This window comes from Thunnus maccoyii, chromosome 3, assembly GCF_910596095.1.
Source record: "Thunnus maccoyii chromosome 3, fThuMac1.1, whole genome shotgun sequence".
Classification (NCBI taxonomy): Eukaryota; Metazoa; Chordata; class Actinopteri; order Scombriformes; family Scombridae; genus Thunnus; species Thunnus maccoyii.
The window spans coordinates 9488472-9504356 of record NC_056535.1 but is presented as its reverse complement, the minus strand read 5'-3'; the positions used below and the strand labels follow the sequence as shown (position 1 = coordinate 9504356).

Genomic DNA, 15885 nt, shown 5'->3' with positions numbered 1-15885 from the left:
GCAAAGTTCTTGTGTTTTGTTTTTTTTTTCAAAATTCTAAAAGGGTTTTAATACAATAACAGAATGTTGCTCATTTTAATACAGTGATCAATTATAGTTGTAAACAGAAACAAAGTCAAAGTGTATTTACTGAAGTGAATAGTTTCTAGTTTCTTGAGTCAGACTACACCAAAGGTAAAATCACTTTTATTTTGAGTATTCCAGCAGAGTACAATTCAATTTAGTAATGCATGTGGATTACATTATAGGTGCAACTACCCAATCCTTATGACAGTAAACTCATTGAAAGACTGCTGGGCCATATACACAATGGGATTTGTGTGAATCCATTAGCTACAGAGAAAAGTGGACAATGATTTTTGAATAATCCTACACACAGTTAATGAGGTATCACATGTTACCACTGTAGCCTGCCAGCAACATCTGAACTTTACCCTTTTTTACTAGGGGTCATGACCTCTGTCCAATTGTGGTTTTGCGGTAAGAAACAGCTACACGCTATGCAGAGGCATACAGAGGCAATACTCGCAGTCATTGATCTATTATCTCTCTCCTTCCTCTATTAGAGTCACGTCTTTCCTGCTTGAGAAAAGACAGTGGATTTTCTCTGAACCGGATTTCATGAGGATGAGTGAAGGCGTTATTGTCCACTGCTTCTGCATGACGCCTATTCATGTTCTCTGACTCAATACACCCAGAAACTGCCTGAGATGAAAAGCTGTCCAGGACACTGTCATTTACAAATGAGAGTCCTCTCTCCATCTTTCTGCCCATGACATGAAAGACTGCCTCTCCTCTCTTCTCTTCTCGTCTCTTTTCTCCTCTCCTCCTCCTCCTCCTCGCAGTCAGGAAGTATCCATTCATCACAGTCAGTCTGTTAATGCTAGTGTGTGTGGAGGTGATCTCCAATCTGTCGTGCTGCTGTCACCTCACCAGTCCTACATGCCTGATCCCTGCTTATTCATCTAGCATATCCCCCAGAACGCCTTTCACACACACACACACACACACACACACACACACACACACGCACACCATCATCATCATCTCACTTGTGCAGTGTTTTTCTCTCCCTCGCACATACACATACAGAACACACAAATACACAAGATCCCATTGTGCAGAGTTCCTTCTAGACACACACACAGGTCGTTTCATATATACGCAGTCTATCACACACACACACACACACGCATACACACAAACACACACACACAATCTTTTTCCCTCGCCTCATCTCACACAAATATTTTTTCTCTCTCTCCAGCTCATTTCTCTCGCCTCCCTTGCTCTCCCTTCTCCTTACAGCCATCCGTCGCCTCTCTGCTTGGCCATGTCCTCGTGCACAATCACAAATGCACACAATACATTCCCCCCTCATTCTCAGCCAGTCATCCTGAACAGCCCTCTGTGGGGTAAGTAGATAGGAGGCTGCTGAAACATGTAGAGCTGAACGGCCCTCTGAGGATGCCAACTGTCCCACCGCTGGGAGCTACCATAGGTGGGGGGGTGGGCGTGAGCCTGGAGTGGGGGAGTAATTGCCAAGTGTGTGAATTTTTGTGTGTGTGGATCTGTGAAAAGTGCAATGGGAGGGAAGGAGGATGGGTGTGAGGAGATGAGAAAGGGTGACAAAGATAGTGGAGAGGCCATCCACTATGGACAGGAAAAGCAACAGCGCCAGGCATCCGAGTGCCACCCTCATACAGGTGTGTGTGTGTGTGTGTGTGTGTGTGTGTGTGTGTGTGTGAGTGTGTGTGGAGGACGGTTGGGTGACAGGGGGTCAGGTTGGAGAGAGTAATCTCCTCAGGATTAAGAGTGCTGCACCTGTGTTAATGTGACTGTCAATGAGAATTAAGTCCTTGGACCGATCCTCTCCACCAGTCTCTCCTCTCTTGCCTCCTGTCCGCCCTGTCAAACTAATGACACCACTTTCTGTTGAGTGCCAGTGCCGCACGCTAAAACAATTGGGAAATAATTACACTCTCTCAATACAGTACAAATTGCAGAGCCGTGCAGCGGGACAGCGAGAGATATAAGAAGAGAGGGAGGGAAGGAGGGGATGGGAGAGGAGGGGTGGAGGCAAGGATGACTAACAATTACAACACGATAGGGGCTGGGTCTCATTACTGCGCCCATTAACATGCACCAAGTAATTTTCCCCTCTCAGTTTGTGTGTGTGCGCATGAGAGAGAGAGAGAGAGAGAGAGAGAGAGAGAGAGAGAGAGAGAGAGAGAGAGAGAGGGAGCGAGAGAGAAAGAGAGTGTGTCTGTGCGCGCTGAGAGTGTGCGTGTGCGCCCAATAGAGTGTGCCCATTAGGTTCTGCAACACACCTCCCTGCCTCCGTGCGCAATCTGCCCGGAGAACCCCCGGCGGCACCTCATTTCTCTCCCATATGTCTGAGCTCCGCGCGCTCTCCTCTCTATCCCCAGCCGATCACGATCCATGCAAAGCGATTAGAAGGCGCGTGAAAAGAGCCCGGTCAGCGGATCAGCCTCGCAGATCACTCAATAAGCACTACTAAGCAGCGCCGGGCTCCGACCGATCGCTTATTTAACCTCGCAGTGGTGAAACACTGCATCAATCTCACCTCAATCTTCCCTGCCTGCCCTCACCGAAAGCGTACGCGCGCTACACACGATCAGCGGAATTGATGCCCATTTGGATCGTCACATTATGTGTTCCATTTTTACGCATGGCAATCACGCGCGGAGAGGGAGCGGAGTCACCTGGAAGATCAGGGAGGTTTTCGCTGGAAATCCTGGTGTTCTTTTAAGAAATCGTTCCTCAGCAAAAATGTGTTCGCTGCGCTCTGAGCCAAGAAAATCAAAGTTGCTTTCAGCTCACCAGTCATTTAGTGAGCCAGGCAGCCAGTCACCACTCCTTCTCTCCCCTTCTCCCGATGGAAAATGCTCCACATCCCCACAGCCAAAGTCCCCCTCTGACCCCATCCTCGTTTCATTAGCCTATTGACCGCGCGCCATAAAAAGACATAGGCAATTCAAATGTGAATCTATACTAATTAAAGTGCTGAATTTTAATAAAAAAAACACCACCTTACCGAAATCTATAAACTCGATGGCATGTTCACAGGAAATTATAAAGGATCCAGGTGAGACAGTGGAGCTCTTTGCCACTTTCAGCTTCAACTCCACTGATTGTGTTCTCCAGACTCGGGGCAATCCTTATGAGCCTCCTGTCCAGTTCCCGGAGCCCGCGCCAAACAGACCGAAGCAGAGGTGAAGAGGGCCACTATCACGCCAGAGTACCAGCCCTCCGGAGCCGGGTGAGAACACCGAGCTCGCGCAATAGCGATGTGGTCCAATCTGCCATGATCTCGCCGCGTCCCATCTCAAAATCACACTGAGGAGAAAGTCATCAAAAGTGCGTAATTCCCCCCAAAAGACGCCGGTCTGGTGTTTTTGGCGAACACTCCACACAAGTTTATCCCCTGCGCGCTACTGTCACACAGAGGCGTTATAGTCGCCGGAGAGATGCTGATGAGAGTGATGGTATTGTGATGCAGGAGTGATAGTTGCGCTCCCGTCGCTCCTCCCGAGCAGGGATCGATTGGACATGAGAAATGCGATGCGAGCCCGTCTTCCCCATTCAGAACACGTGCAACAGCGCCCGCCCAGTTCACCAGCTCCCAAGTACACCCCCTCTTGCTCGCTGATGTCATGTAGTTTACAAGTAGCCTGGGCTTTTGGGGTGGAGGGGATGGGTGACGATTCTGTACCTATATGTCCAAGGAGAGATGGGATACATCCATTCACAGACTGCCAAGAGTTTATCCCAGCAAGTCATTTAGTCTCAACTTTTATAGTTTGTTTCTTTGCTTTTCTGTGTCAGTGACCTGAAATATGACAGCAGATTACGCACAGAACTGACAATTTATTCAGCTGGGCCAAATGAATGATCTGACCCTACATGGTCGATTTTGTTTCACCTTTTTAACGAAAAATAAGAAATTTAGAGTGTTTTGGGTGTAAGTGGTTTTGGTTAATCCCAAATGACATCAGTCTACCAACAGTTTATTTGTACACCGCACGGTTTAAGGTTGTCATAAATCTTACATGAATAGAGTCTTCTTAAGTTATGAGTAAGAAATGTGACTACAATATATATGAGCGTATTACTGATTTCTGTCCAAATTATTAGGATTTTGCCTAATAATGACCACAGGCTGGAGGCCACACCTTACCCATCAATTTTCACGCCATTGCTACAGGGTTGCAACTGGTGTGAGTGTTTTTGTGTGTGTGAGTTGAGGAGCGGCTCTAACAGTTCTGGACTGACTGACAGGTGCTATATTGTGCATGAGTCGATGACCCCTCCTCATCACATAATAGCCTACCTCACCTCTACACTTCGATTATGTTACAGACGGTGTGCGGATATCAATAGCCTACTTGGTTCTGTGCTCGGCCATACGCGCGGATGGTGTAAATCTAAACCCCCCCACCGAGATGTTAAACAGAATTTAATCACCGCCGCCTCTCCGTTACGCACCAGGAGACAGCCTATCAATTATTCCATCCCTAGAAAATTCTAGTGTGTTGATGGCGATTGATTGCTTTGCGCTGTATTTGCAGTCGTTAAGACTTAGAGGGGGTCGATGTCTGCTAACGACCCATGGTGAAGAGTATCCGATACATTCAGATGTCTTGCTTGTTGCCAGCATTGCTGGGCCATGCTATGGGCCGTGTCAGTGGAGGCATTTCCGTTGGAAGAGACGTGTCTTTTAACTTATCTAAGCAAAAGCGGCCATGCACCATGGAAATGCAAGGATTGCAACATGGAGCACACTTGCTGAACTCCGGGGTTTTGTGTGATTGTAATCACGAACAACCTTGTCAGGTACTGTCCTTAACCACTTTTGACCATTTTGCTAGCTGTGCATGTCGAGTGAGAAAGTGCTGTATGTTATTTTCACCGGATTAAGCTAGGCTTGAATCTATTACAAATCGATCTGTCTGACTTTTAACTGAGAACAGATTAGACATTGATTCGGTTTGCCAGGACTTTACATGGCATACCCAGTCCTTTGGTCTTAGAATATAGATATAAAAAAGAAAAGAAAAAAAGTTAAACTAAAATAGAAATCCTAGTTTCAGGACCATGGACAGTGCCAGACGCGCTGCACATAAATTCAGTACATTGGACAGCTCCAGACTGTCCTGTCACTGTGTTTCTCTGCGCGCCTACTGTGCTGTCAAGCAGCCAATCCAGTACGGAGACAAAACAGACAAAAGTAGTTTGACTGTGTAAAGCTTAAGTAAAAAGAAAAAAAACACCAGAAAGTTGATAAAACATAGCCTAATATATCCTGTCTGCACCGGCAAGTGGTTGTGTCTACAGTTCTGGACAAGTGCGTCTCAATAGGGGATCGGAGGCCTTGTATCTTAAAGTGAGACAGCTAATGGATGCAACAGCACATAGCACTTACTGTATCTCATCAATCTTTCCTCAGAGGGACCAGATAGTGTCAGATGAAACCACACCATAAACACTTTACTGGACTAGAAAGGGTGAAAGGTGTGAAATTTAATTTACTTCACTTATACTTAGCATTACATTTCCAGCTGCTGTTACAGAACCATCCGTTTTCTTAACATGTTTCACGGTACGTACCCGTTTCAGTGTCCAAGTCTTGAGAAGCAGAAATGGTTGAGTTAAAGTCGTCCTCGAATATTGTGGTATTGCGGAACAGGTAAGAGTAGCGGCTGAAGGCCTCTTGGCGTGTCGTGTGTCAGAGTCGCGGGGTTATAGGATCTCCTCCGGGATATATTCTCCCAATAATCATCGCGCAGGGGAGAAAAAAACATTAGGGAGATATCTGCTCATAAGTTGTGGAATATTTCTTCCTCCAAAATCGATATTCCTTCATTAATCCCTCTGAAAGATATTGTTTATCTGGTGTGTGGGTGGTGGGAGGGGGACGCTAGAAAAAGTGGCCAAGGTAAGATGAGCGGTTTGTAATTGATTCTTCTGAATTCAGTGGTGAGACGTGTTTGTTTTTTAAGATAAATTAGATTATGCTAATGATCGCGTTGCAAAACACGAAGAGAAATTGCTGTAAGATCAGCTTTAGACAATAATAAGGAAATAAAGCAAATATATGCTGGTGTGGAACACGTAGCTGTATAAATAATGGACCAGAACCTTCAGAATACGACTGCAGAAATGTCAGACTAACTAAAATAGGACACTAACAGTCAGACAAAGCAGCTGGTGGGGTATCGCACACTTTTTTCCCCCGAACTCGTAAAAACCACGACGCATAAACTTCCTTCAAATTTGAAAGTGTAAATCACGACCCAGGAGTGATCTAATGACTTTACTCACAGCTTGGTGACGAAACTTCAGGCTCCCTGAGCTAGTATGCCCTGACGCGTGTAAGGCTCTATTCTTCAGTTCATAAGGCCTGTGTTTTACCTACAAAGGTAAAAAAAAAAAAAAAAATCAACATTTCTGAGGGAAAACACACTATTACTCACGGCACGGCAAAATAATGCCGTCCAAGAATAGCTGATGGAGAACTTTGGTGTGGTAAACTTCCAGAGGACCCCAAATCAGGGCCTGAGGCAGTAAATGTGGGGCCTGTTTGTTAATGATAGAGAGAGAGAGATGCCAGCAACGCCGCTAATTACACAAGCACACATACGCTGCGCCCTGGCGGTCGGTGGAGCAAGTATAAGGTTAGACTGTGCTCCATCACGTCGACTACACCACATACAGAGGAGGGGGTGTTACACTTTGTACACCGTGATATGCTTCATAATTTAGGTAGAAGGGTGGAGTGGGTGTTGATTTTGGATACATTCAGCAGACAGGTTTGAACTAAAAAACAAGACTTGGTCATCGATTTGGAGCTGCCATGAAGGTTAATGAGAACAGACATCTTGGTTCATCTGCCTTTGATCCCCCCCGTGCATAGAGATTCTTCATTTCTTTACGAGGTCACTGGCAGTAACCTGAGCAGGGCCATAAATAGTGTCCATCCCAGACAGGCCCGGTGTCTGTCAATACTCAGAAAGTTCATACACTACATCCGCAAAGCTCAGGCAGAAACACGACTGCTGACACCAAACTTGTGGTATTGGAGAAAACACACTTGAAAAAAACATTGTGGTCCTATGACCCTTTTGGATATATTAGTGAATAAATTATTCTCTCTTCATACGGTGTTGGAACGCGTCTGACAGGCCCGATCACACAGCGGAGGATGAGGGTTTGGCCTCATGTGTGGTGTTGTACTGCCCCCGTGTGGCTGTGAAGCGTCACTGATAACTCGGGTAGTTTTTGAGGTCATCCAGATTTATTATGGTGACAGTAAAAACTGAACTGGTGCCCTTTTTGCGCAAGAGCCATTTCCCTCCTTAGACCTGAGCTCACTAAAATAATGAAACCCACAGCAAAGCGCTGTCTGGCATCAGCAAGAACTGGCAAGACAGAGACTACAGTTTTTTCCCTCCAAGGTCAGACTTCAAAAGATGATTGATTAAATTAAGATGAATTAAATCTCTGATGCCTAACATGGCCAGCACAGACTGGAGGACATGCTTCAGCATTTTTTAGAATTATTTATTTAAAAATATTACACAGCTTTTGAATATGAAATTGCCTAGAAGTCTAGAAAAGCCCTGACCAAAAAGGTCTGACTCAGTTCAACATGATTTCATTGATAAATAAAACATCAAGCTCACAGAGAGGCCAAGAAACATGAAAATGATCTTCTTAACTCTCAAAATACTCTTTTGCTTTGCACCAGACTAAATGCAAATTGTGCTCATTTCATTTCAGACCAATTAACAGCATTCAAAAGGCTTTAGGAAAAGGGATTGTAGCAGCACCCTCATCATTTGACCATACTGACAATGAATTTCCTTTGGTAAAATGCAAAGGAATTTATAATAAAACAGACATCAGTATCAATGGCATATTTCATAAAACCAATAAGACATACAATTAAATAATAACTGTGACAAATTATAAAAGAAAAACATGTAAACTGTAAATAAAGATGCAATAGTAACAGTTACATTTAAAAAGCTTGTGCAATATTTGTGATGTTCAGCTGACAAAAGCAACATTATTGTCATTAGGTTTTGTGTAACAATGGAGTGTTGGATTTTATCTATAAATACTTGAATGTATGTTTCACAATACTTAAAATTTGTTTAAAAGTGTCACTGTACAGGCATGCATACTAACATGAATACTGATACAAAAGAAAATGTCTCTTGACTTTCCATCTCTTATTGTTAGAGTTTTAAGTGTTTGTGATGAGCATAACTTAAAAAAAACTTAAAAGAAGGTATTCTGGATGTGCTCAGAAACTGCGATTGTCAACAGCTCTGACGAGTCTCGCGTCAAGGTGACACTGATCAAAGGTGACAAGATGTCGCATGTGAAGAGACGCCGAAACAGCTGCTCATTAGCTAACTTTGTCTGCATAGAATGAAGTAGACACAGCAGAGGTAATGAAGAAACATAGCAAACATCTTATCATTCCCCAGATGTTTCGACTGCACGCGGCTCGTCCTTTAACTGATTTGACACTAATAGAGCTGGTGGAAGCTATTCAAACCCGAGTTGTCCGCCATACTGCTTTCACTCATCCAGACCTATCAAAGCAGCGGACGGGCAGTTGACAAATACTCCCGACAGACCATCGACGTCCACTGGTGTATGTATAACTTTAAAATAGTCACAAAAAGTACACTGCAAATGTCAAGATGTCTTTTGGGCAGGTTCATGTTTGTAGCCAGGTGTGTATAATTTAAGGGTTCTTCAGTAGCCAGATGTTTGAACGCTCCCCACTCCCACTCCGAGAGACTCTAGAGTTCATCATGAAGGATACGACGCTGCCATTTGGGATGGTGTGTGACATAACTGGCTGCGTCCAGCACAAGGCGCATGAACTCCCCCACGTCAAAGGAGTAGTTGGTAAACTTTGGATGGTCCCCAAGGGTGGGATGGTGACCCTGAGAAAAGTGTTAGAGCAAAGTGTATACAGTAAATGGACATATAAAAGTGTGTGGAAACAAAAACATGGCAGCATATGAATGTGTGTGTTTGTGTTGTCAGGCTGTCCTTACAGTTAGATGGCAAGAGATAATATAAGAGAGAAATGAATTATGTGTGTTTGCTCTGCTTTGCCTATGATTGCTCACACACATAATTAAGTGCGTGTGTACGAGTGTAAGTGTGTGTGCGTGTTTATATGTGAGATAGGTGAGATGAATTGAGAAAGCTCATGCTGAGGTGTCGGGGAGCTAATGGCTGGTACGGGAGTTTCCCCTACCTTGTCCTGTGGGAGCACTTTGTCCGCTGTCTGCCAAGTCACGTATCGAATGCCCCGCAGCCGAGCCAAATCTCGATAGCAGCTCTCATCCTGACAATTATATCTGGGAGGGACAGATGCAGACACTTTATCTCTTGCTCTCCTAGGTGTGCCTCACTTTCACTCTCTCTTGCTCCATCTTTCTCTCGCGCACGTTCTATGTGCACTGTGGCTTTCTCTCGGTGTCACTCACCAAAATGCACAAACACTCCCACACATGCTCCTACAGGTACACATACAAACACGCACACACACATTCCAAGAAGTTTCCCTACCCAGGGTAGCCAGGTGTGATGAATGCCTGGTTAATTAGGCAGTATTTCACAGTCATACACCAAGTGGCTGAGGGGAACTTTGGGCACAGCGCTCTGCCAAACCCATCGCTCTCCCTGCTCCCCTCTCTTTCTGTCTTTCACACACACTCACACACACACGCACAGGCAAACACAAAGTGTCACTCACAGCTCAAAGACGACAGCCCAGTCGGGGAGGAAGAGGAGGTGTGTAAGACCCGCCCCATGCATCCCTATAAAGATGTCAGAGTTGTGGGTGATCCTCAACTGCTCCAGGAAGGGAACATCCCTAAAGGACGGAGGGAGTCATGCATCAATCATCTTCACTGAGTAAACACTGTCACCATTACACAATTTCAAAAGCTACACACTTTCTGTATTCTTACGCAGCACCGCTCCTGACCAATGCTGCATTGAATAGTTCCTGTAGTAATGTGGCAAACACTCTATAACTCACTTGTATTTGTAGTCCACCACATTGACCTCCAGTAGTGGCACAGTCTTGAGGGCATTTACAAGCTGTAATAACAATAGAAGGATGAGTTCTTTGATCAATGGGAGAGCAAACAAATATGGGCAGTGACCATATAAATCACAAGCCTTTTTTACTCATACTGTTTATAGCAAATAAGATTTTAAATAGGCACTTAACAGAGGCAGGCAGTAAATCAATGGCGGGAAGGAGGGGCAGAGGGAGTGGGAGGGTTGTATAGAGTGAAGAAACAGAAAGAGACAAGAAGAGGGGAAGAGGAAAATGGGGAGACAGAAAAAAGGAAAGGGAGGACAGGTGGCAGAACATGATGAAGGGAAAAGAAGAAGTGCTTGAAAGAAAGAGACAGAAGCAGGGAAGGAGGAAGGGAGGGAGGTGCTTGACTCACCTCCACTTGGTTTAATATCCTTCTGTATTCTGTGCTGCGAGCCAGCAGGGTGACACGAACACGCCCCTCCTGAAAACAGCAATGCACCCAATAATCAATCAGACAAGGACAGAAAAGATACGCGTCTGGGAAAACATGATGCTCATTCAAAATAACTTAAAGGCTTCTACTTCAAAGGTTTCTTTTATATGGCACAGAGGAACAGATAAATTAGGTAAAATCACATTACATGAATAATTTTTTTAAGTGGAATCAAAGAGGGTCTTTTCTGATATGCTCTTATTAGTTTATACAGTGCATACATTCATCTTCTTATTCTATATTCTTCTACTGCCACCTTGTGTCCTGAAAGAGTATTTAGATTTTTTGGAGGTATCATCATTTGTGCAATAAATGTTGTAACAAAGGGCAGTAAAATATAAGCATTGTAACTTCACTATCCTTAAGTCAAAGTAATGACAATTACAACAAAGTACAACTCCTCTGAACACAACAAACCAACCAAACCACAACAACTTAATACAGGCAGTGAGCATATTTGTATGTATTCAGCACAACCTAATTTTTCATCTTCTGCTTAAAGAAGTATTGAAAATTATGCCATTCTGAACAGAGCCAGACCAGAGCAAATTATGAGTAAGGGGAGATAGGAGGAAAGAGTGGTGAGGGCAGATGAATAGGACACAATAGAGGAGAGCAGCAGTGCGAGTCTCTAGCTGTGCCATTAATCTAGGGATGAAAGGAGGAGCCGGGGAGAGGGTCAGGGCCGAGAACACCTCTCATTCAGTCACCAGCTATCGCTAGCAGCCCTGTGTCTCACTAAAAACACTTTTAGCATATTTCCAGTGAGGGTCATGAATACCCAATGAGCTGATTCACAAGAAGGAAGAAGTCATCGGACTTTGCTGGTCATAAAGATACTAGGGCAGTACCTGACTCAGAATTTTTGTCAGTGGATTTGGCTGTTCAATACAAAGATTAGACTATTTGTTCCTTTTTTTCATATAGACTATCTGGTGATCAGAAAATCCACTGGCATGAGTTTCAGTGATGATTTCAACCACAGTAAAATAGTTAAATGCAACAGAGTCATGGGAACATATTTTTGAGCATTTAAGAATAAATAAAAGGCAGCTACATATGATGCAAGATTTGAATTGCGGCCTATTTGAATTGCTAACATATAATGTCGGGCTACCATATGTATTTGTTGGAATAATGAGACAGGTAGCACACATGTATTTCTTCTCTTATATTTCAAATTCTTAAAAACTATTTGTTATTTAATTCATTTGATTTATTTTCAGTTTTATTTTATTTTCATTACAAACAAATGTGTATTGAATAAACAAACAAAATAGTTTAAAATAAATTCACGGCACTGCCTGTTATGAAATACTGTAACTGACATCTCTTCTTCAACAGGATAGGCCTACTTCTTTATTTCTCTTTAAACATCAAAACTAATAAATACATCCAAATAAGAATAATAACCAAATTAAATTATTTAAGAATGTAATTATTTTTTAGGTGAAAAAAATAAAAACAGTAGGCATGAAAATTTTAAATAAATTCAAAGCATTGTCCGCTTTGAAATAATAACTTCTGGTCTTATTAGGCTACTGTATTTAATCCAAAGTGTAAATGAATAAATAAATGAATTAAACACTTGCAGTTTAAGATTTGATTGACAAAAAAAAACAAAAAAAAAACACAACTGCTTGACTTGAAGAATGTCAGTCGACTGAGGGTTCTCCGACAGATGATTCGACTGATCGACTGTCAGGGGGCTTCCCTAAAAGATAAAGTCAAGCACTTCAAACCTGTGTTCATAAAACAGCTGTGAGGAGTGCTAGAGCATTATATATGTTGGAGATGAATAAGGAGGTGAATGAATGGCTGTGAGAGTCAAGTGTGCATGTATGTACAGTACTTGTGCATGTATTCTTTCAGAAACTAGTAAGCTACACATATCAGTGAGGAGTTTATTGTATTAGTGAGATCACCTACATTAATGTCTGATTTTAGCCAGTGTAGGGACTTGGTTCTCTATCCCTAAGTCTGCTATTCACTATAAAATTTACTGTGAAAACCTGATCTCAGCTTCAAAATTGCAAGGACAGTGAGATCAGTTTCCAAACTCCAAACTCCACATCCAAAATACAAACTATAGTATTTTCTTCTGATAACATGATTAAATCTGTTCATAAAAATTACTTTAAAAAATATTTATCAGGTAATATTATCAGGTGTTGTGTCCAGCTGTTGAAATAGACCAAATTAGACGATATTCAGCTGGGTTATGTGTTCATGACAACTGCTTCAAAAGTAGCCATGTAGCATCCTGGTGGTCAAGTGATTCATAGTTGGCAGTTTTAATCTTCTGTCACCTGGTCCATGCCAAATTTGAAGTACATTAGGATCACCAGTCTAAAACTTGATTGGTGGTTAAACAAGAATCTGTTGATTCATACAGTATCAAAATGGCTCTTCCTTGGCCTGATCCTTGGCTTGGTCTGGCCTCTGTCAGAACTTAACATGTCGTACTTGATGAGAGATTTTCAAAGAGATTTCAGAAGGATTTCATCAACATATGAAAATGTAATTTTGGTATTGGATTCCAAAAATGTCCCCACTGTGAGCTCATGTTCACTGCTCACTTTAAAAAAAAAGATTCCTTTATATTACTAAGCTGTATAAAGTCTTACCACAGAAATATAATGACTTTTGTGGATAAATAACTGGAATATGAATAAATGACTTTAATGTATTAAGTTGCAATCAACAAGGATCATAATGCTTGGCTAAGGCATTGCCAGATTCAGACAGAATAGTAGAACAGTAGACTTAGATTTGACTGTAATGATCTGAAAAATCTGAATAAAAGGCACTCGATCAAAAACCATGTAATCAAAAAATTCAAGTATGAACACACTAAGGACGCCCCCTGTGACAATCATGAATCCTGTGGTACGAGTCTGGCCGGGGACTTTGGTTGATTGTAATTATCTGTAAACTGTCTATAAAGGTATAAAATGCCCAAAAACAATCAAATGAAAAAAAATCCTGAACCCGATAGCTGTCATCTTACTATTTCCTCTAGTGAGCATGTTAAAGGATAGGTTCACATTTTTGTAAGTTTGTCTTTAATCCTCACATATGCATTAAAACAGTTTTTTTCTTGCTATAATCCCTCCACCTGTTTATACTGGCCATTAAAAGATCCCTTCTGACATAATTCCAGTACAATTATTGGGGGACAAAAAAGGGACAGAAAGCAAAAAAACTGGTCAAAATAATGCAACCCCTCTTGACCACACACTGGCTTCACTAACTGATGTCTACATATCTACTTTGGTGGAAAAGCAGCATGTCGGAAGAATTATTGCTGCTGTTCCCTGACCGGGAATCAAACCCAGGCCGCGGTGGCAAAAGTGCCAAATCCTAACCACTAGACCACCAGGGAAATGTAGCACAACATGGGGCTTGTATGACAACATTAGGGTCATTCTTAGGATGAACTGTTTTTCATATGTTTAAGTTAACTGACCAAAAAGTACATACAAGGATGTTACTGCCCACCATTTCCAGTGCAGTGATTTGAACTTACAGAGACTTGAAACTTAAGGTATATAATCTATTATATATCTATTGATTTGTTTGTCAAAGTTCTGTTCTCACTCTGTACCAGTTGCCCCTTTCACTCATGCTATTTTGGTACATGTGTTAAAGAACACTAAATAAACATACTTGCAGGCTTTCTCTGCTGGTCTACTGCTTAGGTTTTGGAGCTTTCACTAACGTAGTCTGAGTTTTAATCCCTTGAATCCCTAAATTGTGGGCTGAATTTAAAATATATTGTTACACAATATACCATTAACAGATTGATCTGTTTAAAAGTGTGTACTTAAATGAAAAATACAATACCAAAGGAAAATAGTGTCAAGCGGTCTAACCCACACTCAAGCCTAAGTGGGGGGTTTCAATATGAATAAAAAGTGTTTCAAAAGGTTGGAAATTTGTATGTTGAAAACAAATGCATTGTAAAGTGTTCCCTGAACAAGAATCGAACCCGGGGCCACAGGAGTGAGCACACTGAATCCGAACCACTGGTGACCACGGATGACCTGCTCTGCTTTGCTTTTAGAGTACCACTAAGTCTTACATGGACTGTAGTTTAGTCATTGAATTGTGTCTGTTCTATAGATAGAGAATGTGAGGACTAGCATGTTTACAAGTATTCTAAGTGTAAAACTTTTCCAGGAAGTATCTATCTATCTATCAATCAATCTATCTATCTAGTTTGTTTACTCAACAATAGTTAAATCATAACCTTCCATTTCATTCTTATCATAATAGGTCTGTTAATGTGTCTGTGACTGATGAGTGTTTGTGTTCCCACTACTTTGTCTTCCATTTATCCGTCACCCAAACATGCATTCCTGCATACGTTGGTGTACTGTTTACATTCTCACACAGCTAACAAGCTCCCTGGTGGTCTAGTGGTTAGGATTCGGCGCTCTCACCGCCGCGGCCCGGGTTCGATTCCCGGTCAGGGAACGCTCACTTTATGTATACTGTAAACTGGGAGTCTGTGAAGGTGAATGATGATCACCTGCTTGATAGCAGATATAATCACTTCAGGCTTGTTTCAGTCTGTGTACCACAACTTTCCATGACTCACACTTGGATACATGTCCATGCCACTTATGACTGATGTTAATGGTGTGGCTGGTTATGTTTGGGAATATCATAAAACATACACCAACAACAAGGAAACTACTTTGGAAAAGAGGAGAAGTTGCAACCATCACTGACAGAAACATACTAACAACAACAAGAGTTAAATCATAACCTTCCTTTTCGTGTGTTTTGGTGAGGGCTGAGAAAACGGCAGGTGATATGTTTGTGTTCCCACTACCTTTTCTGTCTTCCATTTAATACATATGGGTGACCTGTTTATCCGTCACCCAAACATGCATTCCTGCATACGTTGGTGTACTGTTTACATTCTCACATCCCTAACAAGCTCCCTGGTGGTCTAGTGGTTAGGATTCGGCGCTCTCACCGCCGCGGCCCGGGTTCGATTCCCGGTCAGGGAATGCTCACTTTATGTATACTGTAAACTGGGAGTCTGTGAAGGTGAATGATGATCAGCTGCTTGATAGCAGATATAATCACTTCAGGCTTGTTTCAGTCTGTGTACCACAACCTTCCATGACTCACACTTAGATACATGTCCATGCCACTTATGACTGATGTTAATGGTGTGGCTGGTTATGTTTGGGAATATCATAAAACATACACCAACAACAAGGAAACTACTTTGGAAAAGAGGAGAAGTTGCAACCATCACTGACAGAAACAT

The 15885-nt window shown here is 42.4% G+C and overlaps 2 protein-coding genes and 2 non-coding genes across 5 annotated transcripts in view; 2 read left to right on the top strand and 2 right to left on the bottom strand.

Annotated features, from left to right (window-relative positions):
• tafa4b (TAFA chemokine like family member 4b) overlaps positions 1–7058 on the bottom strand; it is a 40435-nt gene extending 33377 nt beyond the window's left edge. The window contains exon 1 of the mRNA XM_042402228.1: positions 6346–7058. The gene's annotated coding sequence lies outside the window, so the exon portion shown is untranslated. The remainder of the gene's footprint in view (positions 1–6345) is intronic.
• Positions 7059–7566: 508 nt separating this feature from the next.
• Positions 7567–15885, bottom strand: part of eogt (EGF domain-specific O-linked N-acetylglucosamine (GlcNAc) transferase) — a 34315-nt gene continuing 25996 nt past the window's right edge. For both annotated transcript variants that reach the window (XM_042405650.1, XM_042405651.1), the window contains exons 12-16: positions 10518–10586; positions 10097–10158; positions 9809–9928; positions 9308–9410; positions 7567–8987 (exon numbers count right to left, since the gene is read on the bottom strand). In XM_042405650.1, the coding sequence (XP_042261584.1) occupies positions 8841–8987; positions 9308–9410; positions 9809–9928; positions 10097–10158; positions 10518–10586 (501 nt within the window). In that variant the 3' untranslated portion in view covers positions 7567–8840. The remainder of the gene's footprint in view (positions 8988–9307; positions 9411–9808; positions 9929–10096; positions 10159–10517; positions 10587–15885) is intronic.
• On the top strand, positions 15006–15077 carry trnae-cuc. The gene has a single exon. It is a non-coding gene; the product is annotated as a tRNA-Glu (tRNA).
• On the top strand, positions 15548–15619 carry trnae-cuc. The gene has a single exon. It is a non-coding gene; the product is annotated as a tRNA-Glu (tRNA).